This window comes from Vanderwaltozyma polyspora, genomic scaffold (genome assembly GCF_000150035.1).
Source record: "Vanderwaltozyma polyspora DSM 70294 KpolScaffold505 genomic scaffold, whole genome shotgun sequence".
NCBI classification, from domain to species: Eukaryota; Fungi; Ascomycota; class Saccharomycetes; order Saccharomycetales; family Saccharomycetaceae; genus Vanderwaltozyma; species Vanderwaltozyma polyspora.
Genome location: NW_001834643.1, coordinates 74506 through 96785, shown reverse-complemented (window position 1 = coordinate 96785; position 22280 = coordinate 74506). Strand labels below are relative to the sequence as shown.

The following is a 22280-nucleotide window of genomic DNA, read 5'->3' as shown; positions in this document are numbered from 1 at the left end:
GACACCAACGGTGGAGGCATAGGTGATGGTTTTACCGTCTTCGACACAGACTTCACCTTCAACGGTGAAAGTAGAGACGGCAGCATTAACGTTAGCAATGTGGGCACAAACCGATAGGGCAGAAGCCAAAGTTAATTTATTGAACAACATTGTTTTATTATATTATATTAGTGACGGTATTATACAATCCAGTGTATGTTTGTTGGGCTAATATCAGAATAAAATTAATTATTTTAGAATTAAATGGGAAATTTAAAAGCACGACCAAGAAGATTGATATATATATACATAAAATTACGGTTGCTAAACAGTTTAATAAGAGACTCGACCAAGAAATAAGAAACTTCATTGATATTTATATATAAGTAGATTTAATTTAACAGGATTAATGAGAAAGGAATAGAGATATAATTTTTTTTTCTTTTCTACTGCTAGAAATAAGATTGGATAGAATGTCTCCTATGTAGGTTTCTTACTGATCCCACTTGTTTCTTCCAGTACTCTTATGCAATAAATAACTTCAGATTAATATTAAAAATTTGAAATATGGTAGTTTTTAGAGGTGTCGACGACAGAATACAAGAGATACATAGAAAAGAAAAGTAGCGAGCTGGTTGAAAATAGAAGAGACACCTCAAGAAGTAACTGAGAAATGTTTGAAGAGGGACCATAAAGTGAAATGGGAAAATTTTTTATTATCAACCATCATTATTACTATTGTAATTCTGACAAACCCAGATTATATTTGTCTTGATAAGTCTGTACAAACCGATTAATTGGCAAAACTGTGTTTTTAATTACTTTACGTTGATTCGAATTCTATTTCGAATTCTCACTATAATTCGAAATAGAATTAGAATCGAAGTAAAAGAGTGAGAGTGGGAGTAGTTCAAGTATGATGATAATATTATGGGAAGAGCAAGACAACTATTTTCGAGATTTTTTTTTTATCAGTGATTTGTAGTGGGAAGAATAAAAAAAAGAAGTAACTTAGTAGCTAACCCAACCATCATAAAAGATAATAATGACAAATAAACAAATAAGTAATAATTAAATAGCTTGAGCACAGCTGCACTTGTTCTCTTGAAACATATTAAAAGGAATGGGAACAGTTCTTGAAAAGAATGAGCCAATAAGTGGAATAAAGCAAGTTTGAAGAAACACTAGCAGTAAGAAGTAATCGTTTTAAACTCATAAAAATACTAAATTCAATTACTATTTCGATTGAAAGAGCCCCGAATATTGAATCCAAGCAGATTGAAATGTCTATAAATGGGTAAGGTCAATTACCAAGAACTTTCCCAGCGAGATATCAGGGGACACACAGGTCAAGACAGAGGAGAGAACATAGTCAACCCAGTTAAGAGAGATGAGATGGAACAGCTTTGCTCGAGTGAACAGTGTATTTCCATCCAACAGAAGTTAAAGAAAACTAAAATAAAATAAAACAAATTATTTTAAATAATTGGTTAAATTCACTGAAAACTGGTGGTTTACCAAGAAATATCATTAGAAACACGATCCTATTTTAAATAGATTTTGCATTGAAGTTGTACTACAAACTAACCGTTGCAATAAAATTAAAATAAAATTAAAATAAAATAAAATATATTACTTTTACGCTATGTTATGCATGCTTTAATGGTTTGCTTGCTTTCTTCGCATGTAAACCAGCAATGTAGATAAATTTTCCAGCAATTAACAAACAACAACTCTTGTTCTTCCCTTCTCTCTTAATCAATATATATCGAAAGCTCCGTTGGTTGGTGTAGAATCAAGAAAGAGTTAAAAATAACAAAATAAAAAAAATACATGTAATATACAACCAGTTGTAAGAAGAGAACCCTGTGGGATGACAAGACAAGACAAGACACGACAAGACACGACATGGCATACCTTTTGTCAGGTCTTGCCATAAGCACAGTAGTTTATCTAGTTCTTCTTGGGGGCATTGATTGCTCTAATGAACAATTTGAAATAAAATGTATTGATAAATAAATACAGCAACATACAAGAGAAATATCTCTATAGAGTGAAAAAAAATACATTTTTTTTTTCCTTCATTTGTCGTCCAACAGACAGACATCTTGATGTAGTAATTAGAAATATTCAAAAGTTATAAACGGAAGACAAGATATCTATTGATTTCTAGTTAAGTTTCAGTAGTTGTTATAAAGAAGCTACGTGGACGTTTTAGTATATTCTATTCTATCTAAACCCTTCCGAACGAGAAAGGAAACTTTTCACTAAAACCAAGTTAATTGAATATATCAAGTATTCAGAGAACTGAGAGAGGGGGTCACCGATGGATAGGGAGAGAAGGGAACCTTCTTCCATCCCCTTCCTACTCTAGGAGAAACGGGCCAGTTGGTCAATAAAAGCATTTTATTGTACTCAATGTGGTCTTTTACTCGATTTTTACAAGACACAACCAAGTATTCTATCTACTTCACTTTTGTCCAAAGAGAACTTTCTTCTCTAAAACTAGCTATTCTTAATATTCTTACTATTCTTTCATCCCTCGTTATCTTGCTGAGACCTCTTTATGTTTCTCAGCTTGGTCAGTAACTTGTCCATGTATGAATGAGAGTTATTGAGACCTTTTCTGCCGAACGAATGTTAAAGATGTCTATTCCTTAGACATTTTTTATATAAACACCAAAAATGTATTGACAATTGTAAGTACTTGATAATACCCTAGAGGGGCTGTTATCCTAGTAGACAGGGATTCGTGTATACCTATATATATATATTTTTAACTTAAAATCATCTAAATATCCTTTCATTAAGAAAGGTGGTAGAAGAATCTCTTTCAACAGATGCCACGTCAAAGTGTCGTCATCACTGTGTGCTAGCTTTGAAAGTATTTTCATTTTTGGTTGTAATGTCTTGAGTAAACTGTTCACAACGTTATTTTTACTTGACTTTGATAGACACAGGGCTTCGTTGATACTTAATGCTCAATACCGATTGATTGGTTCTTAATATCATTATCATATCTGTTGAAAACATTGTTTATAGATGAATTAGTTAGTGGATAAGTTCAGCAGAAAATGAAGGGAGTGACTAATCTAAGCTGTGCCAGAATGGATTAATGAATGAATATCTCTATATAGAGAACTGATAGATCGGGTTTCACTGGAAATATTGTCTTTCGTTAAATACTTGTTTCTTTTGTCTCGAAAATGTCCAAGTATAGTTCGTCTCATTCATTAATTAAAATATTAAATTCTTGGCATTGCCGTTTGGATGTTTGGATGGATTGTTATTCATAGAGAGATACATCAGACATTGGGTTAGTTCAGCTCATTGGCCATTCCCATCAATGCAATAGATTAGTTCTGTATATTCATCTGTACAAAACTACAGGGATTCGTCCTATCTTCAGCTTATCATTCATATCTACAAATCAGTACTTATCGCCATTAATATTACTAATAATAATGACGATGTTGCAATTTTCTGTCTCTAGCATCCAATGCAGAAAAATTACTCACTCGCATATATATTAATTCGTTTATATTCAAGATTCGATTATTCACTAATCGTAAAACTCATATGGATTGTTTATGTCTTTCATTTGTAAGTAGGTCATCTGTCACTTCTACTAAAGTGTCCCCATTCATTCAAGTAACCCATCTTCAATATTCCACAAAACTATGAAGAACTCAATTCCATCAACCCTTATATCAATGTCGAAAAATCCATAAAAAGTACCACCTCTCCTAATAATGTAAACCAACCTTCTTGATCAGGTTCCTCATCTCATCTCATCTCATCTCATCTCACCAATTCTCAATTTTCTAGCATTTGGCTCAGATCAGTTCTTTGCTTTTTGCTGCTCTTCTCCGTTAACATCAACACTTTTTGAAAAATTTCACTATAATTACAAATTAAACCAAATGCATCTCTCTAATATATGAATTGGAACAGGTTTTACTTGTAGATGAATTGGGAGGTCAGCAATCAGGATTCTGGTCTAGTGTGGTGAGAACTACAGGTTTGGTATTTTTTTTAACCTTGGTGGAAAAACACTTCTGGAAATTATCTCATTTAAATTAGTCTTTTTTTTTAATTTTGCTTAAAAGACAAATATTCTGAACTGGTTATCACAATGACTTCTCCTACTGCTGAGGATATTGCAAAAGCTGTTGAGTTTAAGAATGAAGGAAATGTCTTTATTAAGGAGCAAAACTACAGCAAAGCCATTGAGCTTTATACAAAGGCTATTGAATTAGATCCAAACCAATCAATTTTTTATTCTAATAGGGCTTTGGCTCAATTGAAGTTAGATAATTTCCAATCTGCTTATAATGATTGTAACGAGGCATTGACTTTGGATTCCAAGAATGTAAAGGCTTATCATAGAAGAGGTTTAGCTAATGTTGGTCTTTTGGAGTTTAAAAGGGCTAGAAATGACTTGAATGTCGTTTTGAAGGCAAAACCAAGTGATGCCACTGCTTTGAGAGCTTTGAACGTTTGTGAAAGATTTATCAGAGAGGAAAGATTCAAAAAAGCTATCGGTGGTGGAATTGATGGAGAACAAGTAAAGTTATGTCAAACTTTGAATTTGAGTTCCTTTGATGCAAACAATGACCTTGCCAAATATGACGGTCCAATCTTTGAAATTGAACAACTAGTCGATGATAACGGTTCTGCTATTGGTGCAGAAATTAAAAATATGTCTCAAGAATTGGTCTCTGGGTTGATTAACGATATCTTTTTGAAAGCTAAGAACATTCCAAAAAAATACGCTGCTGCAATTATTTCTCATGCTGATAGATTGTTTAGAAATGAACCTTCCTTGATCGAAATTTCAAATAGAGATGTCAAGGACTTGAAAATCTCTATTTGTGGTGACACTCACGGTCAATTTTATGACGTTCTAAATATTTTCAAGAAATTTGGTAAAGTTAATCCAAATCACACTTATCTATTCAATGGTGATTTTGTCGACCGTGGTTCGTGGTCTTGTGAAGTTGCATTGGTATTCTATTGTTTGAAGATATTATATCCAAACAATATTTATTTGAATAGAGGTAACCATGAGACTAACAATATGAATAAAATTTATGGTTTCGAAGATGAATGTAAGTATAAATATTCTCAACGTATTTTTGATATGTTTGCAGAAAGTTTCGAAAGTCTACCATTGGCTACTTTGGTCAACAATGATTATTTGATTATGCATGGTGGGTTACCAAGCGATAAATCATCTACTTTGGATGACATTAGAAATATCGATAGATTTCAACAACCACCAAGGGAAGGTTTGTTTATGGAATTACTGTGGTCAGATCCCCAAATTGCAGAAGGTCTTGGTCCTTCTCAACGTGGTTTGGGTTTCGCATTTGGGCCTGACATTACAAAAGACTATCTAGAGAGAAACAACTTACGTAAAGTAATGAGATCTCATGAAGTTAGAATGACTGGTGTCAAATTCGAGCATGATGGTAAATTGATAACTGTCTTTAGTGCGCCAAATTACTGTGACAGTCAAGGTAATTTAGGTGGTATTGTTCATGTCATGCCAGGAAACGGTTTTCTATTGCAAAATGGTAATGACGATGAAGATTTGGTCGTTGAGACTTTTGAAGCTGTCAAGCATCCTGAAATAAAGCCGATGGCATACTCTAACGGTGGTTTAGGTTTCTAATATTGCATTGAATGTTTTTTTATTTTATACTGTAGCATTAGTAGTTGGATATATCCTGTTTGTAAAGTAATTCTGTTTTTAAATACCTTCTTTTCAATTGCTGTAACCATATTTTAATATTTTTATTTCTATAAGTCTTATTACAATCATTTTTTTTCCTTTTAAAATGACATTGCACCAACAAAAAGTTAAAGTAGGAAATTCGATTTTTGGAAATAAAGTATTAAATGCATCTAACTTAAAGTCCTTAAACCAAGGGAGTTCTATATTATATTTCTATGATTCTTCTTTATTGTTGTAATTATTTATCTTATTAAAAACTAATCTACATATCATCGTCATCACCAGCAGCTTTGACTAAATCCAAGAATTTTTCCTTTGACACTTCAGTGATATATTCCTTTCTTTCTTGCTTGTTCTTGATATCAGTCAACGACGTTTTAATTTCATGGTCAGTCTTTACTTGAGTAGAGAGTATAGCATTGAATAATTTTACAGCACCTTTTTGAGCAATCTTTCTCAATCTTGCTTCTTTCTCCAGAATTTTTCTTACTTCTTCACCAGATTGACCTTCAGTAGCAATTGGAATAATATCAGTCTTTCTAGCCTTTGCTAGAATCTTCTTCTTTTCATTTGCTATTTGTTTTTTAGCCTTTTGTTCTAACTTATCTGATTCATTTTGTTTTAAAACTTTTTTGTTTCTAGCCATAATAGGATCTTTTCTGTCATAAGCTTTCAAATGTGAGGATAAAATAGCGTTCACAGCGCTAGAGAACCCTGATGAACCATCATCATGTTTACTGATCTTTGATTTCTTCTTTCTTGGGAAGTCATCATCACTGGCTGCTTCGTTTTCGTCTTCGTCTTCCTCATCGTCACCTTCAGCTTCACCTTCAGCTTCACCTTCGCCGTCACTGGAGGACACACCGTCAAGATCCAATTCATCATCATCCTCTCCACTCTCAACACCACTACTGCTGACCCCTCCTTCACTATCACTTCCACTCTTGTCAACTACTTCATCATCTCTTTGTCTCTTCTTAACGGCAACACTAACCTTACCTTTGCCTTGTAAACCCATTTCTTACTCGTTTTAAACCAAATAAAAATCCACTTCAGCAAACTCAACAATATAAACTAGTACTTAAACTGTAAGAAACCTTCAATAACCTTATACTTTATCCATTAAACTAACATTTAACCAACCTCATCGCATCTCATCTAAACTCTTCAATGTCTTAATTTTTTTCACCATAATAAATTTTTCTTTGTTTCTTTTCCACCTGCTCAATATCAGATCACATCATCACGATAATAACATATAAGAAGGTCTAGTGGGTAACAAAGAATAAGGTTTGAATTGATGTCATTTATAGATGATTAGGATAGAATCATCGAATAAATTGTGGTATTAAGGTTCTAATAAGGTTTATTTGATTCTTATTTGGTTATATTAGTTATTCCCTTGGATTTGTTGCAGGTTTCTAGCGTTGTTTTTGGTTAGATATTTGGTTTTAATTGGGAATAAATAAGGTTTAAAGGTTTGTTGAATGCAACATTTTAATTGATTCTATTCAATACAATACTTTGCCATTTGTAGTTTTGTATCTGTGGTTTTGAAATTTGCTTTTGAATTTTGATTTTTGCTTTGATCTGAGGAAGTGGAGCTTCATATTTGGGATACTTGAATATTTGTAATTATGGAGGGACGTTTGAAGGTTCCGTCTGACAATGATAATAATGAAATTGATGATGATAGATACCTCCAAGAGATTAAGAGGAGAAGGATTGAGGTTCCTTATGGGTTTCAAAATAAAAGCCAAGAACATTCGGAAAATGCCCCTGTGCTTCAAAGATCTAATTCAAATCTGACTTCTTTTTACAATCAAAATTTGACAGAATTAAATGAATTACAGGATAACTTGTTTAATAAAAAGACAAAATTGGATTCTTTGAAGGATGAGCTTAATGAGTATAAGGAGAATTATAAGGAAATACAGAGTAAATGGGAGAATTTAAGAGAGTCCAGAGTATACAAACAAGAACAATTATCACTGAAAACAAATGAATTGATCAAGTTAAAAGATCAGTTTAAGTGTAAAGAAGATTTCATGAATAAAGAACATGCATTGAAGTTGAAACAAATGAAGGCCTCAAATACTTCAGATATCAGCAGACTATCAAATAAGTATATGTCAGATATTGATAAATTAAAATTTGAAAAAATAAAGAAATATGAACAAGAAAGAAATAATTTATTAGATGAAGTGAACATAATAAAAGAAAAAATATCAAATAATTATACTATTGTAAAGAAGAATAATGATGAAGCAGATTCAAAATTTGAACAAGAGAAATCTTCGTGGTTGAAAGAATTAGATTCAAACATCTCTTCAAATGAAGAATTGAAGAAAAAATACAATGATGAAGTAACTAATTTAACTAATGACTTAAATGATAATTTGAACCCAAAGTTGAATTCACAAATATCAAAATTAGAGTCTTTGAAATGTAAATTAGATGAGCTCAAATCTATAATGAATGAGAAAAAAAAGCATGTAAGCGATATAGAACTAAACCTTATAAACAAAAGACAAGATATCAAAAATGCAAATGAGAAGAAATTAGAATTAGAAAAATATATCGAAACTACAGAAAATGAATTGATACAAATTGGTGAAATACTGATTAAAGAAGAAACTATGAGAAGATCATTACACAATGATCTACAGGAACTACGTGGTAACATAAGAGTTTTCTGCAGAATACGACCACCTCTAAAAAGTGTAGAAGACATAAATACAAATCACATAAAGGTCCAGCCGTTTAATGATAATCATGGAAACCAGTCAATGGAAATAGTAAAAGACCATAGATGTATACAAAAATTTCAATTTGACAGAATATTCGATCAACATGAAGTGAATAAAGACGTCTTTGATGAAATTGGTCAACTTGTGCAGAGCTCACTTGATGGTTATAATGTATGCATTTTTGCATATGGCCAGACTGGTTCTGGTAAAACATTCACAATGTTAAATCCAAATGATGGTATGATTCCAGCTACTATCGATCATATATTTGACTGGACTGATAGTCTAAAAGAAAGAGGATGGGAGTATGAAGTTAGTTGCCAATTTGTTGAAATATACAATGAAAACATTATTGACCTATTAAGAGAAGAAACTAGTGCAGAATTAGATGAAATTACAAACAATGGTAGACACGATATCAGACATGATTCAGATAAAAGAATAACCACGATTACAAATATTAAAACTAGCATTTTAAAGTCCAAAGATTCTGTAGATTTTTTGATTAAAAAAGCAACAAAACTAAGAGCTACTGCTACTACTGCAGCTAATGAACGTTCGTCACGTTCACATAGCATTTTTATTATCCATTTACGTGGTTCAAATAACATAACAGGGGAGTCTTCGTATGGTATTTTAAATTTGGTTGATCTAGCTGGTTCAGAAAGATTAAATTCTTCCCAGGTTGAAGGAGCTAGATTAAGGGAAACTCAGAATATTAACAAATCTTTGAGTTGTTTAGGTGATGTGATTCATGCTTTAGGCAGCAGTGATGCCTCTAAAAGACATATCCCATTCAGAAACTCCAAGTTAACTTATTTACTTCAGTATTCTCTTACTGGAAATTCTAAAACACTAATGTTTGTTAATATTTCTCCAACGCAGCAACAAATTCAAGAAACTTTAAACTCATTAAGATTTGCATCCAAGGTCAATACAACTAAAATGGTTACTAGAAGTAACTAATTATGTAATCGTTTATAAACTTAAGGTAATATGTAGGAACAAAGTTAAACAATTTTCTCTATCATTGTGTTATTACCCAGATACTAGTTTCAAAATTATATATACATGGAAACTAGATTCTAGAATATTAATAAATCATACCTTATTTACCTTCATTATCATTGTTTTTCTTCGTATTAATGTCATCTTCATTATCTCTATCTGCCAAAAATTTCTGCAGACGTCTAATTGCCCAATTTTTACCTATAAATTTTACATCAGGATCAGAATCACCTTCAGTAACCGTAAATCTTTTCCACCATGTTGGTGATTTAAATCTCTCATCTTCCTTTGGAAAGTTGCACTTTTCGTGTCGAATATTAGCGACATGTTCTCTTAACATATTTGCTACTTTGCTTCGTAATTCTTGAGCATCCTTACCATATTTCAATTCATCTGATAAATCTGTTGGATTACGTGGATCAGTATACTTTTCAACCAAAGTATTCCATTCCTGTCTATACTCTTCAATAACCTTGTCATCAATTGGCTTCCCCACAGTTACCTTTATATCAGCGCCGATATTATTTGGCAAGAACCTACTATAGCTTTCGGCAGTATCTTCAGGAGCAACTTTCTCAAAACCTGTAGTAAAAATAGGAACTACAATTGGTGCCTTTGTTGATTCCAACAATACTCTTGTAATACCCCATTTAAAATATCTCATTGAATTTGAAAAAGGTGGATTTAATTGTAGAACAAAACCTTCTGGATAAACATGAATCCAAGCTGGTTTTGCAATCTTGAAGGTTGGACTAAAATTATCACTAGAAGGACATGATTCAATAGGACTGACTAATCTTATCATTGCTTCTATCGAACCTTGGAATGGACCTGTTCCGAATCTTTTTGTCGCCAGTACTTGACCCAAGGAAAAATAGGTACCCACATATTTATTAGTGAAACAGACGTTATCTGCCCCCAAACACCATCTCATATTCTGAAGGTTCTTATATGTTCTCCATGGGAATACAGCCCAGATAAATGGATCATCAACCACTGACATATGATTCATTATTGTCATCAAACCTCTCTCTTCCTTGTGGGATCTGTCAATAGCATGCTCAAGTTCATGGAAATGATTCAATTCAACATTATACAAAGACTTCAGTATCAACTTAGACATACCAATAGTGAAAACACATGTCCCATAAGAAAAAGCTTTCCATATCTTGGAATTTCTTGGATATTCACTTAAGAAATCATCACCTCTTTGCAAAACATCAGGGAAAGCCATTTTAAAAGCAATCGAAGTCAACCAAAAAAATTAAAAACCTCCCCAACCTCTAAAATATCAAACTACCAGCAGATACACTATCTTAAATGAGTATTTCCCTACTTCTATCAGATGTTTTCATCAAATTATTTGAACTGTGATGCCTCTTGATATAATGGTTGATGAGCTTTATATTTCTTAGATATCTTGAAATTTTTGTCGCTATGCCTAATGAAATTTTAAAGATGATATGACATATAAAAGATGAAATGTTGAATTGATTTGGTTTAAAAGAGATGGTTAGAATGTAGCAATGGCTTAGATAAAGATAGAATTGAAATTTACATATCGAGTTTAGTGCATATAGCTCTTTAAAATATGGAAAAATTCACAGATTGGAGAGATAAGGGTACTGGGATTGCTCCATTTCTACCACCTACGATAAAAGGTCCAGGAATCGGATTACAAATAGTTTATACACTGTATATTGCTCTGAGTTGTATATTATTATCACCTGTTATACTGTTGTATTCAATTAGTGGCAACAGCTCGTTGTTGTTGGTTATATTGAAAGTTTTAGTTGGTTGGAAGGCAGATATAGTTATTCAAGATGTTAAACGGAAGGATATACAGCCTGCTAAACATTATCCAATGAAGGGTTCTATTTATTTTTGTAATCTTTCCTCTCCACTAGATGCAATTCTATTATCATTGATTGCTCAGAATGACTTGATTTTTCTGATACCTGATGGTTCTGTTTTGTACAAAATGAATTTACAACAACTAATTAATTTTATTATGGATGGTTCATTATCACCAAAGAAATTTGGCCAAGAGTTCAGTCAATATGCACAATTGAAAAATTACGTTACATATTTGTTTCCTGAAGGTACTTGTTCCAATGGTAAAACTGTTTTGCCATTTAATATGAAACAAGACACTTTAGATGAATTAATTGAAGTTTCTAGCTCTTCATTAAAGATAAAAACTATATATCTAAAGGGAAACAATACATTAGTTACCCCCCTAGGTTCATCTTCCAAATTTGCTTACTTGATTAAGGCATGTTGGAAAAGTGTCACAATGAAATGTAAAATTAATAATGATGATGTCAAGCCATCTCTTGATTCTATCAGAATTACAATAAATGATGGGGACAAATACAAACTAGTATCCAAAAATTTGAACATTGAATCGAAGAAAAAATTCACTCAGGAATTCAAGTCGTATAGAAATTGATAGAATCATATTAGCACGATGACAAGAGTAGATTAATATCTATCTTTAACTATAGGAACAATATTAGATTTTATAAAATTTATTTATATATATATACATATACATATAAGATAACGGTTTTAAGTAGTTCACTTATGTATGCCTATTTGATCGTCTAGTAATAATTGGTAACTTCATTGGATGATGAGTTTGAAGCATTTAATTCTTTAAGAACCATATTGTCAAAAATCCAGATCGTTCCATCCAATTGAGGAACCTTACCCTGAGGGTACAACCCATGAATTACCTCTACATTTTTCTCTATTGGTTTAAATGACACATTATCATTCGTTTGTTGATACCTGTATCGAAGTAAGATGGTCAATGGCACAACAAAGTCATCTAACGTGTTCTTTAATAATGCTGGTAGTGGTGATGAATTTGTCATTTTCATTATTATAGAAGAGTTTGACGACTCTAAAGATGGCCTTTTCTTCAGCATATTCTTAATTTTATCAGTTTTCTTTTGTTTAACCAGTAAAGAATCATTCAATTTTGAAATAGGTACGATCTTTGAAAGCTCATTAACTGCAGAGTTGATCATTCCAATGGCAACCCCACATTCATCCTTTTGGTATTGATCCATTGACAAAAGAATCAATGCAAGCGCTTCTAAATATGAATGAGTTTGTTCATTTATAATAGAAGTCCGAGGTAGACCTGCAATTTGATCTTTACAACCTATTACAAGTTTAGCATACAGCATGCTTGAGTGAGACAATTCATTAATATCTTCATTATGAAAGTCCATGACAGCATCTCTTGTGTTACGATAGATCTTATTCCTCAATTTCGACAACACCAAGATAACCATTCCTAACTGTTGCACTACTTTTAATTCAACAGATATATTATTTAATATTGACAAAAAAGTAGGGTCATCTGTAATTTTACAATTTTTGAAATATTGTAGCAAACCTAATGCTTTCTTAATATACACTCCACTAGTGCTCCAATGCGAATCCTTATCCTCTGACCTATAGGAAGTCTCCATAGTCTTGATGGCTACTTCACGATAGATACATATTGCGTTCAACACAGACAACATCAGATCATCGACTAAAACATTATAAACAGTTTCGGATAGCTCATCTTCGAACAAACATAAGATACAACTGATGTAATCGATTACCAGATCACTCAACTTCAACAATTGAGATACCTGGCAACTGCCAAATTGTAGTAAACCTCTATTAACATTTGATCTTTTATCATATAGATAATTAGGCAATTGATCGAACGATACTTTAATTTTACCGTATTGCAACGGAAGTTTCAGCAATAAATTGGCATCTCGTATACACATATCCAACCAAGATCAAAATTCCATTAAAAGGATACCCTTTCCTTCTTCACACTGTCTAATATCAATTACGAAATCTAATTAGGGAAAATATCGCTGGGTATAAACAGAAATCCTAATTTAACTCAATATCCCATCCTTTTAAACCGTTGAAAATATGAAAATATCCATAAACACAACACACTGACAATAAACCGAACCTATTATGACCAATTCAAAACTTTACCATCCAACAATAACCAATTATAAAACACCTTTCATTACCTCATCCCACTACATTTTTATATCATCATGAGTTTTTTTTTGAACTTTTTCACTCTTTGCTCTTACTAAGTGAAAAATTTTGATGAGATATATAAAAGACCAGAAGTTTTGATTTAAACAATGGGATGATTTAATGATTGATTTATTGATTTGAAGGTTATGTTAAGGTTTATTCGTGGATTGGATCAAGGTGTGGCTTTCATATATATATATATAATAAGTAATGTTTGAATCAATTGGTGATATTTTTGATGATTTTGATTACCGTAAGTGGCTGAGATTAGTAATCATTGTTGGTGGGTATATATTGATTAGGAATTTAGCTCAAAGAGAATTGGCTAAGAGAAAGTTAGCTAACCAAATCAAGGAAGATAAGAGGTTGAAGAGTGAGCAGAATATGGAGAAGTATCTGGAGGATCCTGAGGAGGAGGAGAAGGCTTCAGCTGCAGCTTCTGGGTTTGGCTGGGGGAAGAAGACTAGAGTTAGAGTTAATAAGCAACAGAAAGCTTTTGAAAAAGCTGTCGATAAGTTACAACAACAACAAAAGCAGCAACAGGGTATTAGTGGAGGATTCGATGATGATTCCGATATTCAAGACTTATTAGAGGATTGAGCTTATTGAACCATCAGAGTTATTAATAATTCAAAAATTAACAAATCAACCATAACATTATACCCGTGCACGCTTAAACGACCTCTTCAGCTAAAACCAGCAAATAATTTATAGACACTTCATAATTGTATTATATTATTTCATCATAATTCGGGGTTCATAGTAAATGCATTCACATAATATATACACTATAATCTTTATCTAGTTAATTATAATAAACTGTTAAACATATGTTCGAAATATTCGATTTGTAAGAATTGAACTCATCGTATTACTTCTTGAATGTATTTTTCTTTGTCAATTATATAGTATTCCTCCCATAACATATTCACTGGACATTTTGGTGGCAACATTGGTCCTGGTAATGACTCAACGTGATTCTGTAGGTACCAGTATGATATTGGAAGTGACATAACCTCATCAATCCATTTACCATTGCCAATATATCCAGTAATCTTGACGTTCATCGAAGAAAAATTATTCTGGAACTTCATTCTTTGGCTATATTGCAACCTATTGATCCCAGACTTGAAGAACTCCATCGGCTGAACATCTAATGACAACTTAGATTCGACGTCATCCTGTTTAGCACTCCTGATATTTTGTTTAATGTATGATGCTATTTCTGATGAATTTACTGACGTCACTGGTGTCAATGGCATCTCTACAGGGCCATGGGTATACGTTCCAAAACCTTCTGAATAATTGCTAGAACTGCTTCTATTTGAAGAAACCTCTCCCACTTGTATCAATATTTCCTCTTGGTATGGATCATGAATTTTATTAAGTTGAGATTGTCCAGAGTTCTTACAATAATTTAACTTATTCTTAATCCTTCTAAATGGATTATTAGAGTTTTGTTTCAACTTTACTTCTGATGATATTACTACTTTCTGTGCTTGTTGAATCTTTTTATTATGAGACACTTTTGGTTTTATATTTGTATTGATAATTTTTAATGGTACAATTGGTTCGTTTGGATAAAATTCCAGGTCAAATCCAATACCAATTCCCAATTCATGAAATTTAATGCTCAAAGAATTCCATTCAATCCTAGTATCAGTCTCTACTGCTGGAACATGATCTGAAACATTAAATGACACCCTTCCCAACAACTCCCTCCTGATTCCAAGTACTTGGTTAGCTTTCCCAATTTTCCTTACCCTTTTGAATACAAACCAGTCAAGTTCTCTATTATATTCAGCCTCTGAGATATTCAACTCTAAATATTTGTCAGTAACATGAAACCTACTGCATCTATCACCAATCCTAACAATGAAATATAATTGCTGTATTAGAGGCTTATATCCAGAGATGCTCTTTATAGGTATTATTAAAGTACCATTCTGTTTAAACATGCACTTTTATTAAGCCAGAAGCAATTGAAATAACTGCAATTCTAACAACCCACTTTTATTGTAGTTGTTAAATGTTCTAATACATTATATTCGTTTTATATTCGAAACTTGGCAATTTATATCGATTGTAGCACCTTACCGTTGTTATGGCAAATGTGTTACATTTCTCAGCCTCGTTCAGACATTTTGATCTATATAAGGTATCAATCAAATATATGATTAATCCATAAAAAACAATTACATAAAGCATCTCCAAAGGCCAAGCATTTTGGAAGTAACCCAGATACTAATTTTACACTTGTTCAAGATCTTCTAAGATTCTAAGAAAGAGTAATAAGAGGAAACTAATCTTGAAATTGAAAAATGTAATATTACATAAGAATTAACGATGCCTAAAGTATTTAATATGTCCCTGGTGGTGGTCTTCTTGTTGGTGAAGGTGATTCATGCCTTAATGATGTTGATGGTAACGGTGGAAGAGCTGGTGAGCTCATTCTAACTGGTGAATCGTGTCTTCCTGAAGGGAGTATTCTCTCTGGAGAGCCAATTCTTTCTGGTGATTGATACCTGTCTCTTGTATAATTTCTCATTGGCGAATGTAGCCTCGATGGAGAATGTTGTCTCACTGGAGAACCTGACCTTAGCGAAGAATTATCACTGTAATCGATGTTCTGACGATGATTATTATGTCTCGAGTCTGAATGCATGTTATTATTGTGAAAACCAGATACTCCAGTGGAGACTCTAGAGATTCGATCTTTCGGTAGAGTCGGCAGATTTAGTGGTCCTCTATTATCATTTTCACCATTATGGTACTGTGAACTCATTGTTGAAATTCTTGTTCCTCCTTGTATTTGATTTATACTACTATCATCACTATCACTATCACTCAACGATGCCACACCAATTGCCTTCTGCAATGCTTCGATATCAACACCATTGTCCTCTTCACCACTTTTATAATATGAATTCGTAGGATTTTTGAAAACATTTATTTTCTCTTTTAGTTTCTTTAAATTAGCAAAATGAAATTTTGTATCTGAAGAAGTTGAACCTGTACTTGAATTAGTTGCATGAGATGAAGTAGTCCCATTTGTTCCTACTGATGACATAAAATTTGGAACTCCCGAACGTTCACTAGAAGAGAAAATGTCCCTGCTGTCATGGCTTGAGGATGACAAATTTGGAGTAAATTCCCTTATTCTAGATGCATGCATATATCCATCCTGAACATTAGTGTTATGCTGTGAATGATGGCTCCCTACAGAAGTTGTAAATTCATTACCATAATCATATGAATCATCTATGTGGCCACTTCCAGTTGGTAATGGTGGTATAGGTCTTGCAGCAATGATATGATCTCGACTTTCCATTAGTTTATCATTTTTACTTCTACCGTATTGTTGTATAGCTTGGTTATAAGTTAATTCTATAAAAATTGTTCCGCCAAATTCATTGTTTCCACGTTTCAAATCATACCAAGTACAATAACCTTCTTTGGGATCTGCTCTGATACCATTTAATAAATCAACTTCACACCTACCAATAGGCAATGGTGCTTTTTTTTTTCTATCGCAATAAACTTCTACATACATTAATGGTTTAACACTTGGTGTAATCTCGAAATTCTCCAAATGATCAAATACAGGAGTTTGACCTGCCCTAAACACAATGTCACTAACTCTAGTCATATGAGCTATTCGAAGTCTAAGGAAAACATTCTGCTTATCCAGCTTGTTTAAATTTGGTAGGTCCTTAGCTTTGCTCACGTAGACACTGAGAATACCATCATTTCCATCCCAACTCTCTTCAGACATCTGATCTTCCACAAATTAGTTACTACTATAATATATACCTTCCTCTTTATTTATGAATAAGCCAATTTCGAATAATCAATTATTATTATCTTTCAAACCCAAAATTTTAATATATGTAAATACGTATCTTACTTAATTCAACGGTTCTTCACTCAGAATATTTATTTCTTGACAAATAATTCAATAGCAAACCGAATGCTAAATATATTAATATAAAATGAAAGATTAAGATAGACCCCCCCCAAATACACACTTTTGTATCAATTGGTTATGTTGGTGTCATCGTAATCATTGTCGTGGTTGTTGTCACTTCAAAAGATCAGTTCCTCTTATTTTAAATGAAGTTTGATCGAATTTCGATATGTTTATCAGTTTCCCGATTTGGATGATTAAGTAGGGTAACGCGATGAGGATAAAATTTCACAATATTTCAGAATTTAAGTAAAGGTTTCGAAGATTAAAGATTATCTATGAACAAATTAGTTTTAAAAGAAGGTCCATCATAGCAACTACTAGGCTCAAGAGCACATTAAGATAGCAGTAAATCTGGTTATAAGCTCTTTTTCTGTGCAGAAATTGGTTCAGGATTTGTTAAATTTTAGTTTCTTGTGGAGTGACAAAAGGGAGAGTTAATAAGAGAAATATATATAGACAATGGTATGTAGTTTAATGATTTAACGAGTGTTTTTCTCACTGAATTGAAGATAAGGAGTTATTTTAATTTTACTAACAATGATGTTTGGATTTATTCGTCTTTTTTGGTTATATACAGTCTGATAAAGTGAGGCAACAGCAGCTGTATCAGGTTTTGAAACAAAAATATGTTGGGTTAGGAAATGAAAAAACTACAAAGGAAGAGTGGTTGACGAATGTGAATAGAGATACTTATAATTCTTTACAAGGACATTCAGCATCCTTAGAGTATATTACTTTGGGTAAAAGAGCTAGTAGTAAGCGCGATACTAAAGTTGATCTTATAAATAAAATGTGTAACGATGAAAAGATACGACGTAATGATGGTGATAATAAATGAATTAGATATCAATTAAATCGAGAATGTGAGGGATATAGTAATTTTACAATAATTATTTTTAAATAAAATGTAATACAATTTATATAATCATGTATTTGTATTTATATTTATATTTGATGGAATGAATTTTTTTTATCAATAATACTGTGTTTATTATGATACCTATTATCGCTTTTTTTTGTTAGTTTTAGTGTTACTGTTATTGCTATTGTCAATTTGATTTGATCCCTAATACTTACTTGAAATTGGGAAAGTGATTAATGATAAGGGAAGTATTTCAATACTTCAGACTATTACCAGTAGAAGGGTCCGATGCAATCGTAACTTTAACAGTTCTACCGTCAACCAATGCACCATCAAAAATTTCAGTGAAATGTTCTAGTAATTCTATCGATGGTTTCGTCAACCAAACGCAAGCGGTAGCTGAACCTGATGGCAAATCGCTTACCTTTACCCTCGAAATGGATATTTCTGATAATTTTTGTAGAATTTTCTTCAAATTATCTTGCTTAACCCCTAGTGCCAAATTATATATCATTAATACTTTATCCTTTGTATTAACTTCTGTACTGATCACTAGTTGATTTGAGAAGGAAGGACCTTTTCTGGATTTGATTTTACGGTTACCTGTTGGTATTCTTGCTTGAAGACCAGCGGTTCCTCTAAATGCTTTTTCTGCTCTAAGTTTCTTCACAGAACGTCTTCTTTCTCTGTCTATGTATTCAGCAGTGGAAAAACTATCCCCCCAAATTCTAGTTTCATCTCTATTTGTGAAATCATTTTTCAATTGAGCTTCGATGGAAGCTTGAACTTGAGCTCTGATCTGATCCTTCAGTTGTTCTTGAAATTGTGGTGATAATACACCCGAGTTCTGTTTGTGACGTTGGGCTTGTTCGATTTTGATAGTCCTTTCAGTTAAGGAATCGCCAAACAGGGAGCCCTTTTTTTTGGAACCTGAATCTTTAGAGTTAGATTTCTTCTTTTCTCTGTTTTCCTTAGCACTAAGTTCCTTTGCAGTTTTTCTTAATAAGATACCTATATCATCAGATGAGACCAATTTCCCATTAATAACTGAAATAGAGTTCAAATCTTTAGAAGTTTTCTTAGACTTGGCATTACCTGATTTCTTTTTAGAATCAACTGTTGTAGCGTTTCTATTTGATCTTGTTACTGGTTCAATTCTTCCGATCAAACTTTTACTATTCTTTGTCGTTGAAGAATTGGTTCTTCTACCAGCCTTAACTTTAACTTTGCTTGCCATGATTCCCACGAAATTCGAATTCGAATTCCAATTCCTATTTCAATTTAAGTTATAATTCAAACCAAAATACTTTTCCAGTTGCTCTTTTATTGATAATTGTTCTTAAAGATAAATTATACCTGGAACCAGTCTCAATAGAATATAATAACAGAACAAAAAAACAAACCAAACTGGATAAAAACAATAGAGTCACTGTTTCTACAATTCAGAACTACACTTCCAATGTACGAGAATCTATATGATTGATTTCCTTTAAAATTATAACAAATATGTTGTTATCGTGGTAGTTGTTCTTATTATTATTCTTCTTATTATTATTATCGTTGCTGCTGTTATTAAAGCTGAGTTCGTTAAACATTTCATTTTTTTTTTCTTCCAATAAATATCAGGACAAAACAGGACAAACTAGGACAAACTAGGACAAAAAAAGCCCAATCGAATATTGACGTCAACAGTGAGTGGATGGTAGCGCCATGATATATACTATCCTACCCCACAGATCACGTGCTATATTGAAAATTGATTTCGAAACGAGTACATCACATGTCCAGCTATCACTAGAAACGAATGTCTCTTTACTATGTAGCTTTTTCCCATTTTCCCTCAATCGATCGATATCCCTATCTCTTAAGGACAAAACAAGTTCGAAATCAAACATATATAATAAAAATTAGGTTATTATAACACTACTAACCTATTTAAAATTATATTGTCAAGTTATTAAACTTTTTAGAAACAGGTGATCAAGAGTCGTATCGATCTAGGGATTTGGATATACTTGAATTCAAAGTATTAGACCGTTTGGGATATTTTGTTTATATTTTTTTATTGGCTTTATTTTAATCCACTTATACAACTGTGATTATTTCAACATCTAATTACACAATAAATCCCAACCATGGCTGATAATAGTAAGATTAACTTGCAAAGTTATAACTTGGTCAAGTTATTGAAGAGATTGGAAGATGCTACTTCTCGTTTGGAAGATGTTACTTTGTATCAAGAAGGTTACATCCAATCAAAGATCGAATCCGCTATGAGCGATGAAAGTGAAAAATCAGAATTTTTATCAGAACCATCAATCTCTAAAGATGTCCCTACCACTTCAGAATCTCCAAGTAAGCCATCAGAGGAATCTAGTGGCGAAGCTGACCCAAAGTCAGTCATTGATTTCGATGAATTGTTGAACAAGACAATTCATCCATTCGTCGAATTATCCGAAAAAATTGATCCAGTTGTTTGTGATGCTGCCAAGTCTTTGGAATTGGGTTTTAAAACTCAAGCTTCCATCTTGAAGTCTGCAATTGTTGCGGCTCAACCAGACTTCTCTTCTGAAGCATTCACAAATGCTCTGAGACCAATCAACGAAGCTGTCATGAAAATTAACGACTTGAAAGATTCTAATCGTCAAAGCAAATTCTATCCTCATTTGAACTCGATTTCAGAAGGTATCCCTGTCCTTTCTTGGATGGTTCTTCCTACTCCATTTTCTTACGTCAGTGACATAAAAGATGCTGCTCAATTCTGGACAAACAGAGTTTTGAAGGATTTCAAAGAATCTGATCAAGATTCCGTAGAATGGGTAAAGAAATATTTGAACATCTTTGAGGAATTGAAAAAAATTATAAAAGATCATCACACAACAGGTATTGTTTGGAAAACTGATGGCATCGATTTCTCTGAAGCTATCTCAAAGACTAGTGCTGGTGCAGCTTCCAGCACTCCAGCTCCAACTTCAGCTCCAGCCCCATCTGCAGGTGGCCCTCCTCCTCCACCTCCACCACCTCCATCATCTGTATTTGAAGTCAAAGATGATGCTCCACAAGAAAAGGCTGGTATTACTGCTGTTTTTGCAGAGTTGAATCAAGGTACTGACATTACCAAAGGTTTGAAGAAAGTTGACAAGTCTCAACAAACTCATAAGAATCCTGAATTACGTGCCTCTTCATCTGTTTCTTCAGCTAAAGCACCACCTCCAAAACCAAAGAAACCAACTTCATTAAAGACCAAGAAACCACCAAGAAAGGAATTGCTTGGTAACAAATGGTTTATTGAAAATTATGAGAATGAATCAGCCCCAATTGTTATTGATGCAAACAAGGATGAATCTGTATTTATTGGTAAATGTTCTAGTGTCATGGTACAAATTAACGGTAAAGTTAATGCTATCTCTATGAATGAATCTGACAATACCAGTGTAGTATTGGATTCTTGTATTTCAGGATTGGAAGTGATTAAATGTACTAAGTTTGGAATTCAAGTTCAACAATCTTTACCACAAATCACTTTAGACAAATCTGATAGTGGTAATATCTATCTATCCAAGGATTCTATGGACGCTGAATTATACACTTCAAGCTCTACATCAGTTAACGTCAACTTGCCTGTTGGTGAAGATGGTGATTATGTCGAGTTCCCAATTCCAGAACAATTAAAACATACTTTTGCAAACGGTAAGATGAATTCTGTAGTTTTCGAACACGCTGGATAATTTAGTTGAACAAACTTCCATGCCACTTGTAATTTTCAGAAATTATTAGAATATTTTATTTATCTTTATACCAATTCATATTAACTACACAAAAAATAAATATCAATTACGTCATGAATTTTATTGAATTATTATAAGTTGTTTATACTATTTACAGTTTTTATAGAATTAT

The 22280-nt window shown here is 32.8% G+C and overlaps 12 protein-coding genes across 12 annotated transcripts; 6 read left to right on the top strand and 6 right to left on the bottom strand.

The window, feature by feature from the left end:
- Positions 1-4114: 4114 nt before the first annotated feature.
- On the top strand, positions 4115-5656 carry PPT1 (protein serine/threonine phosphatase; the record flags this gene model as incomplete). The annotated part of the gene is made up of 1 exon (XM_001644072.1): positions 4115-5656. The coding sequence occupies one exon, from the start codon at positions 4115-4117 to the stop codon at positions 5654-5656; it is 1542 nt and encodes a 513-aa protein (XP_001644122.1).
- Positions 5657-5981: 325 nt separating this feature from the next.
- RRP15 (rRNA-processing protein RRP15) lies at positions 5982-6737 on the bottom strand (the record flags this gene model as incomplete). Its single annotated transcript, XM_001644071.1, has 1 exon — positions 5982-6737. The coding sequence occupies one exon, from the start codon at positions 6735-6737 to the stop codon at positions 5982-5984; it is 756 nt and encodes a 251-aa protein (XP_001644121.1).
- A 619-nt stretch (positions 6738-7356) lies between these two features.
- KAR3 (Kar3p) lies at positions 7357-9435 on the top strand (the record flags this gene model as incomplete). Its single annotated transcript, XM_001644070.1, has 1 exon — positions 7357-9435. The coding sequence occupies one exon, from the start codon at positions 7357-7359 to the stop codon at positions 9433-9435; it is 2079 nt and encodes a 692-aa protein (XP_001644120.1).
- Positions 9436-9577: 142 nt separating this feature from the next.
- TAZ1 (lysophosphatidylcholine acyltransferase) lies at positions 9578-10711 on the bottom strand (the record flags this gene model as incomplete). Its single annotated transcript, XM_001644069.1, has 1 exon — positions 9578-10711. One exon carries the CDS (start codon positions 10709-10711, stop codon positions 9578-9580), a length of 1134 nt encoding a protein of 377 aa, XP_001644119.1.
- A 357-nt stretch (positions 10712-11068) lies between these two features.
- LOA1 (lysophosphatidic acid acyltransferase LOA1) lies at positions 11069-11929 on the top strand (the record flags this gene model as incomplete). Its single annotated transcript, XM_001644068.1, has 1 exon — positions 11069-11929. The coding sequence occupies one exon, from the start codon at positions 11069-11071 to the stop codon at positions 11927-11929; it is 861 nt and encodes a 286-aa protein (XP_001644118.1).
- A 154-nt stretch (positions 11930-12083) lies between these two features.
- On the bottom strand, positions 12084-13274 carry Kpol_505p36 (uncharacterized protein; the record flags this gene model as incomplete). Its single annotated transcript, XM_001644067.1, has 1 exon — positions 12084-13274. One exon carries the CDS (start codon positions 13272-13274, stop codon positions 12084-12086), a length of 1191 nt encoding a protein of 396 aa, XP_001644117.1.
- A 484-nt stretch (positions 13275-13758) lies between these two features.
- Positions 13759-14148, top strand: PGA2 (Pga2p; the record flags this gene model as incomplete). The annotated part of the gene is made up of 1 exon (XM_001644066.1): positions 13759-14148. One exon carries the CDS (start codon positions 13759-13761, stop codon positions 14146-14148), a length of 390 nt encoding a protein of 129 aa, XP_001644116.1.
- A 263-nt stretch (positions 14149-14411) lies between these two features.
- On the bottom strand, positions 14412-15506 carry Kpol_505p34 (uncharacterized protein; the record flags this gene model as incomplete). Its single annotated transcript, XM_001644065.1, has 1 exon — positions 14412-15506. The coding sequence occupies one exon, from the start codon at positions 15504-15506 to the stop codon at positions 14412-14414; it is 1095 nt and encodes a 364-aa protein (XP_001644115.1).
- Positions 15507-15907: 401 nt separating this feature from the next.
- Positions 15908-17323, bottom strand: INN1 (Inn1p; the record flags this gene model as incomplete). Its single annotated transcript, XM_001644064.1, has 1 exon — positions 15908-17323. The coding sequence occupies one exon, from the start codon at positions 17321-17323 to the stop codon at positions 15908-15910; it is 1416 nt and encodes a 471-aa protein (XP_001644114.1).
- A 654-nt stretch (positions 17324-17977) lies between these two features.
- On the top strand, positions 17978-18356 carry YSF3 (U2 snRNP complex subunit YSF3; the record flags this gene model as incomplete). The annotated part of the gene is made up of 2 exons (XM_001644063.1): positions 17978-17980; positions 18096-18356. 2 exons carry the CDS (start codon positions 17978-17980, stop codon positions 18354-18356), a joined length of 264 nt encoding a protein of 87 aa, XP_001644113.1.
- A 277-nt stretch (positions 18357-18633) lies between these two features.
- Kpol_505p31 (uncharacterized protein) lies at positions 18634-19617 on the bottom strand (the record flags this gene model as incomplete). The annotated part of the gene is made up of 1 exon (XM_001644062.1): positions 18634-19617. One exon carries the CDS (start codon positions 19615-19617, stop codon positions 18634-18636), a length of 984 nt encoding a protein of 327 aa, XP_001644112.1.
- An 898-nt stretch (positions 19618-20515) lies between these two features.
- SRV2 (adenylate cyclase-binding protein) lies at positions 20516-22108 on the top strand (the record flags this gene model as incomplete). Its single annotated transcript, XM_001644061.1, has 1 exon — positions 20516-22108. The coding sequence occupies one exon, from the start codon at positions 20516-20518 to the stop codon at positions 22106-22108; it is 1593 nt and encodes a 530-aa protein (XP_001644111.1).
- Positions 22109-22280: the final 172 nt, after the last annotated feature.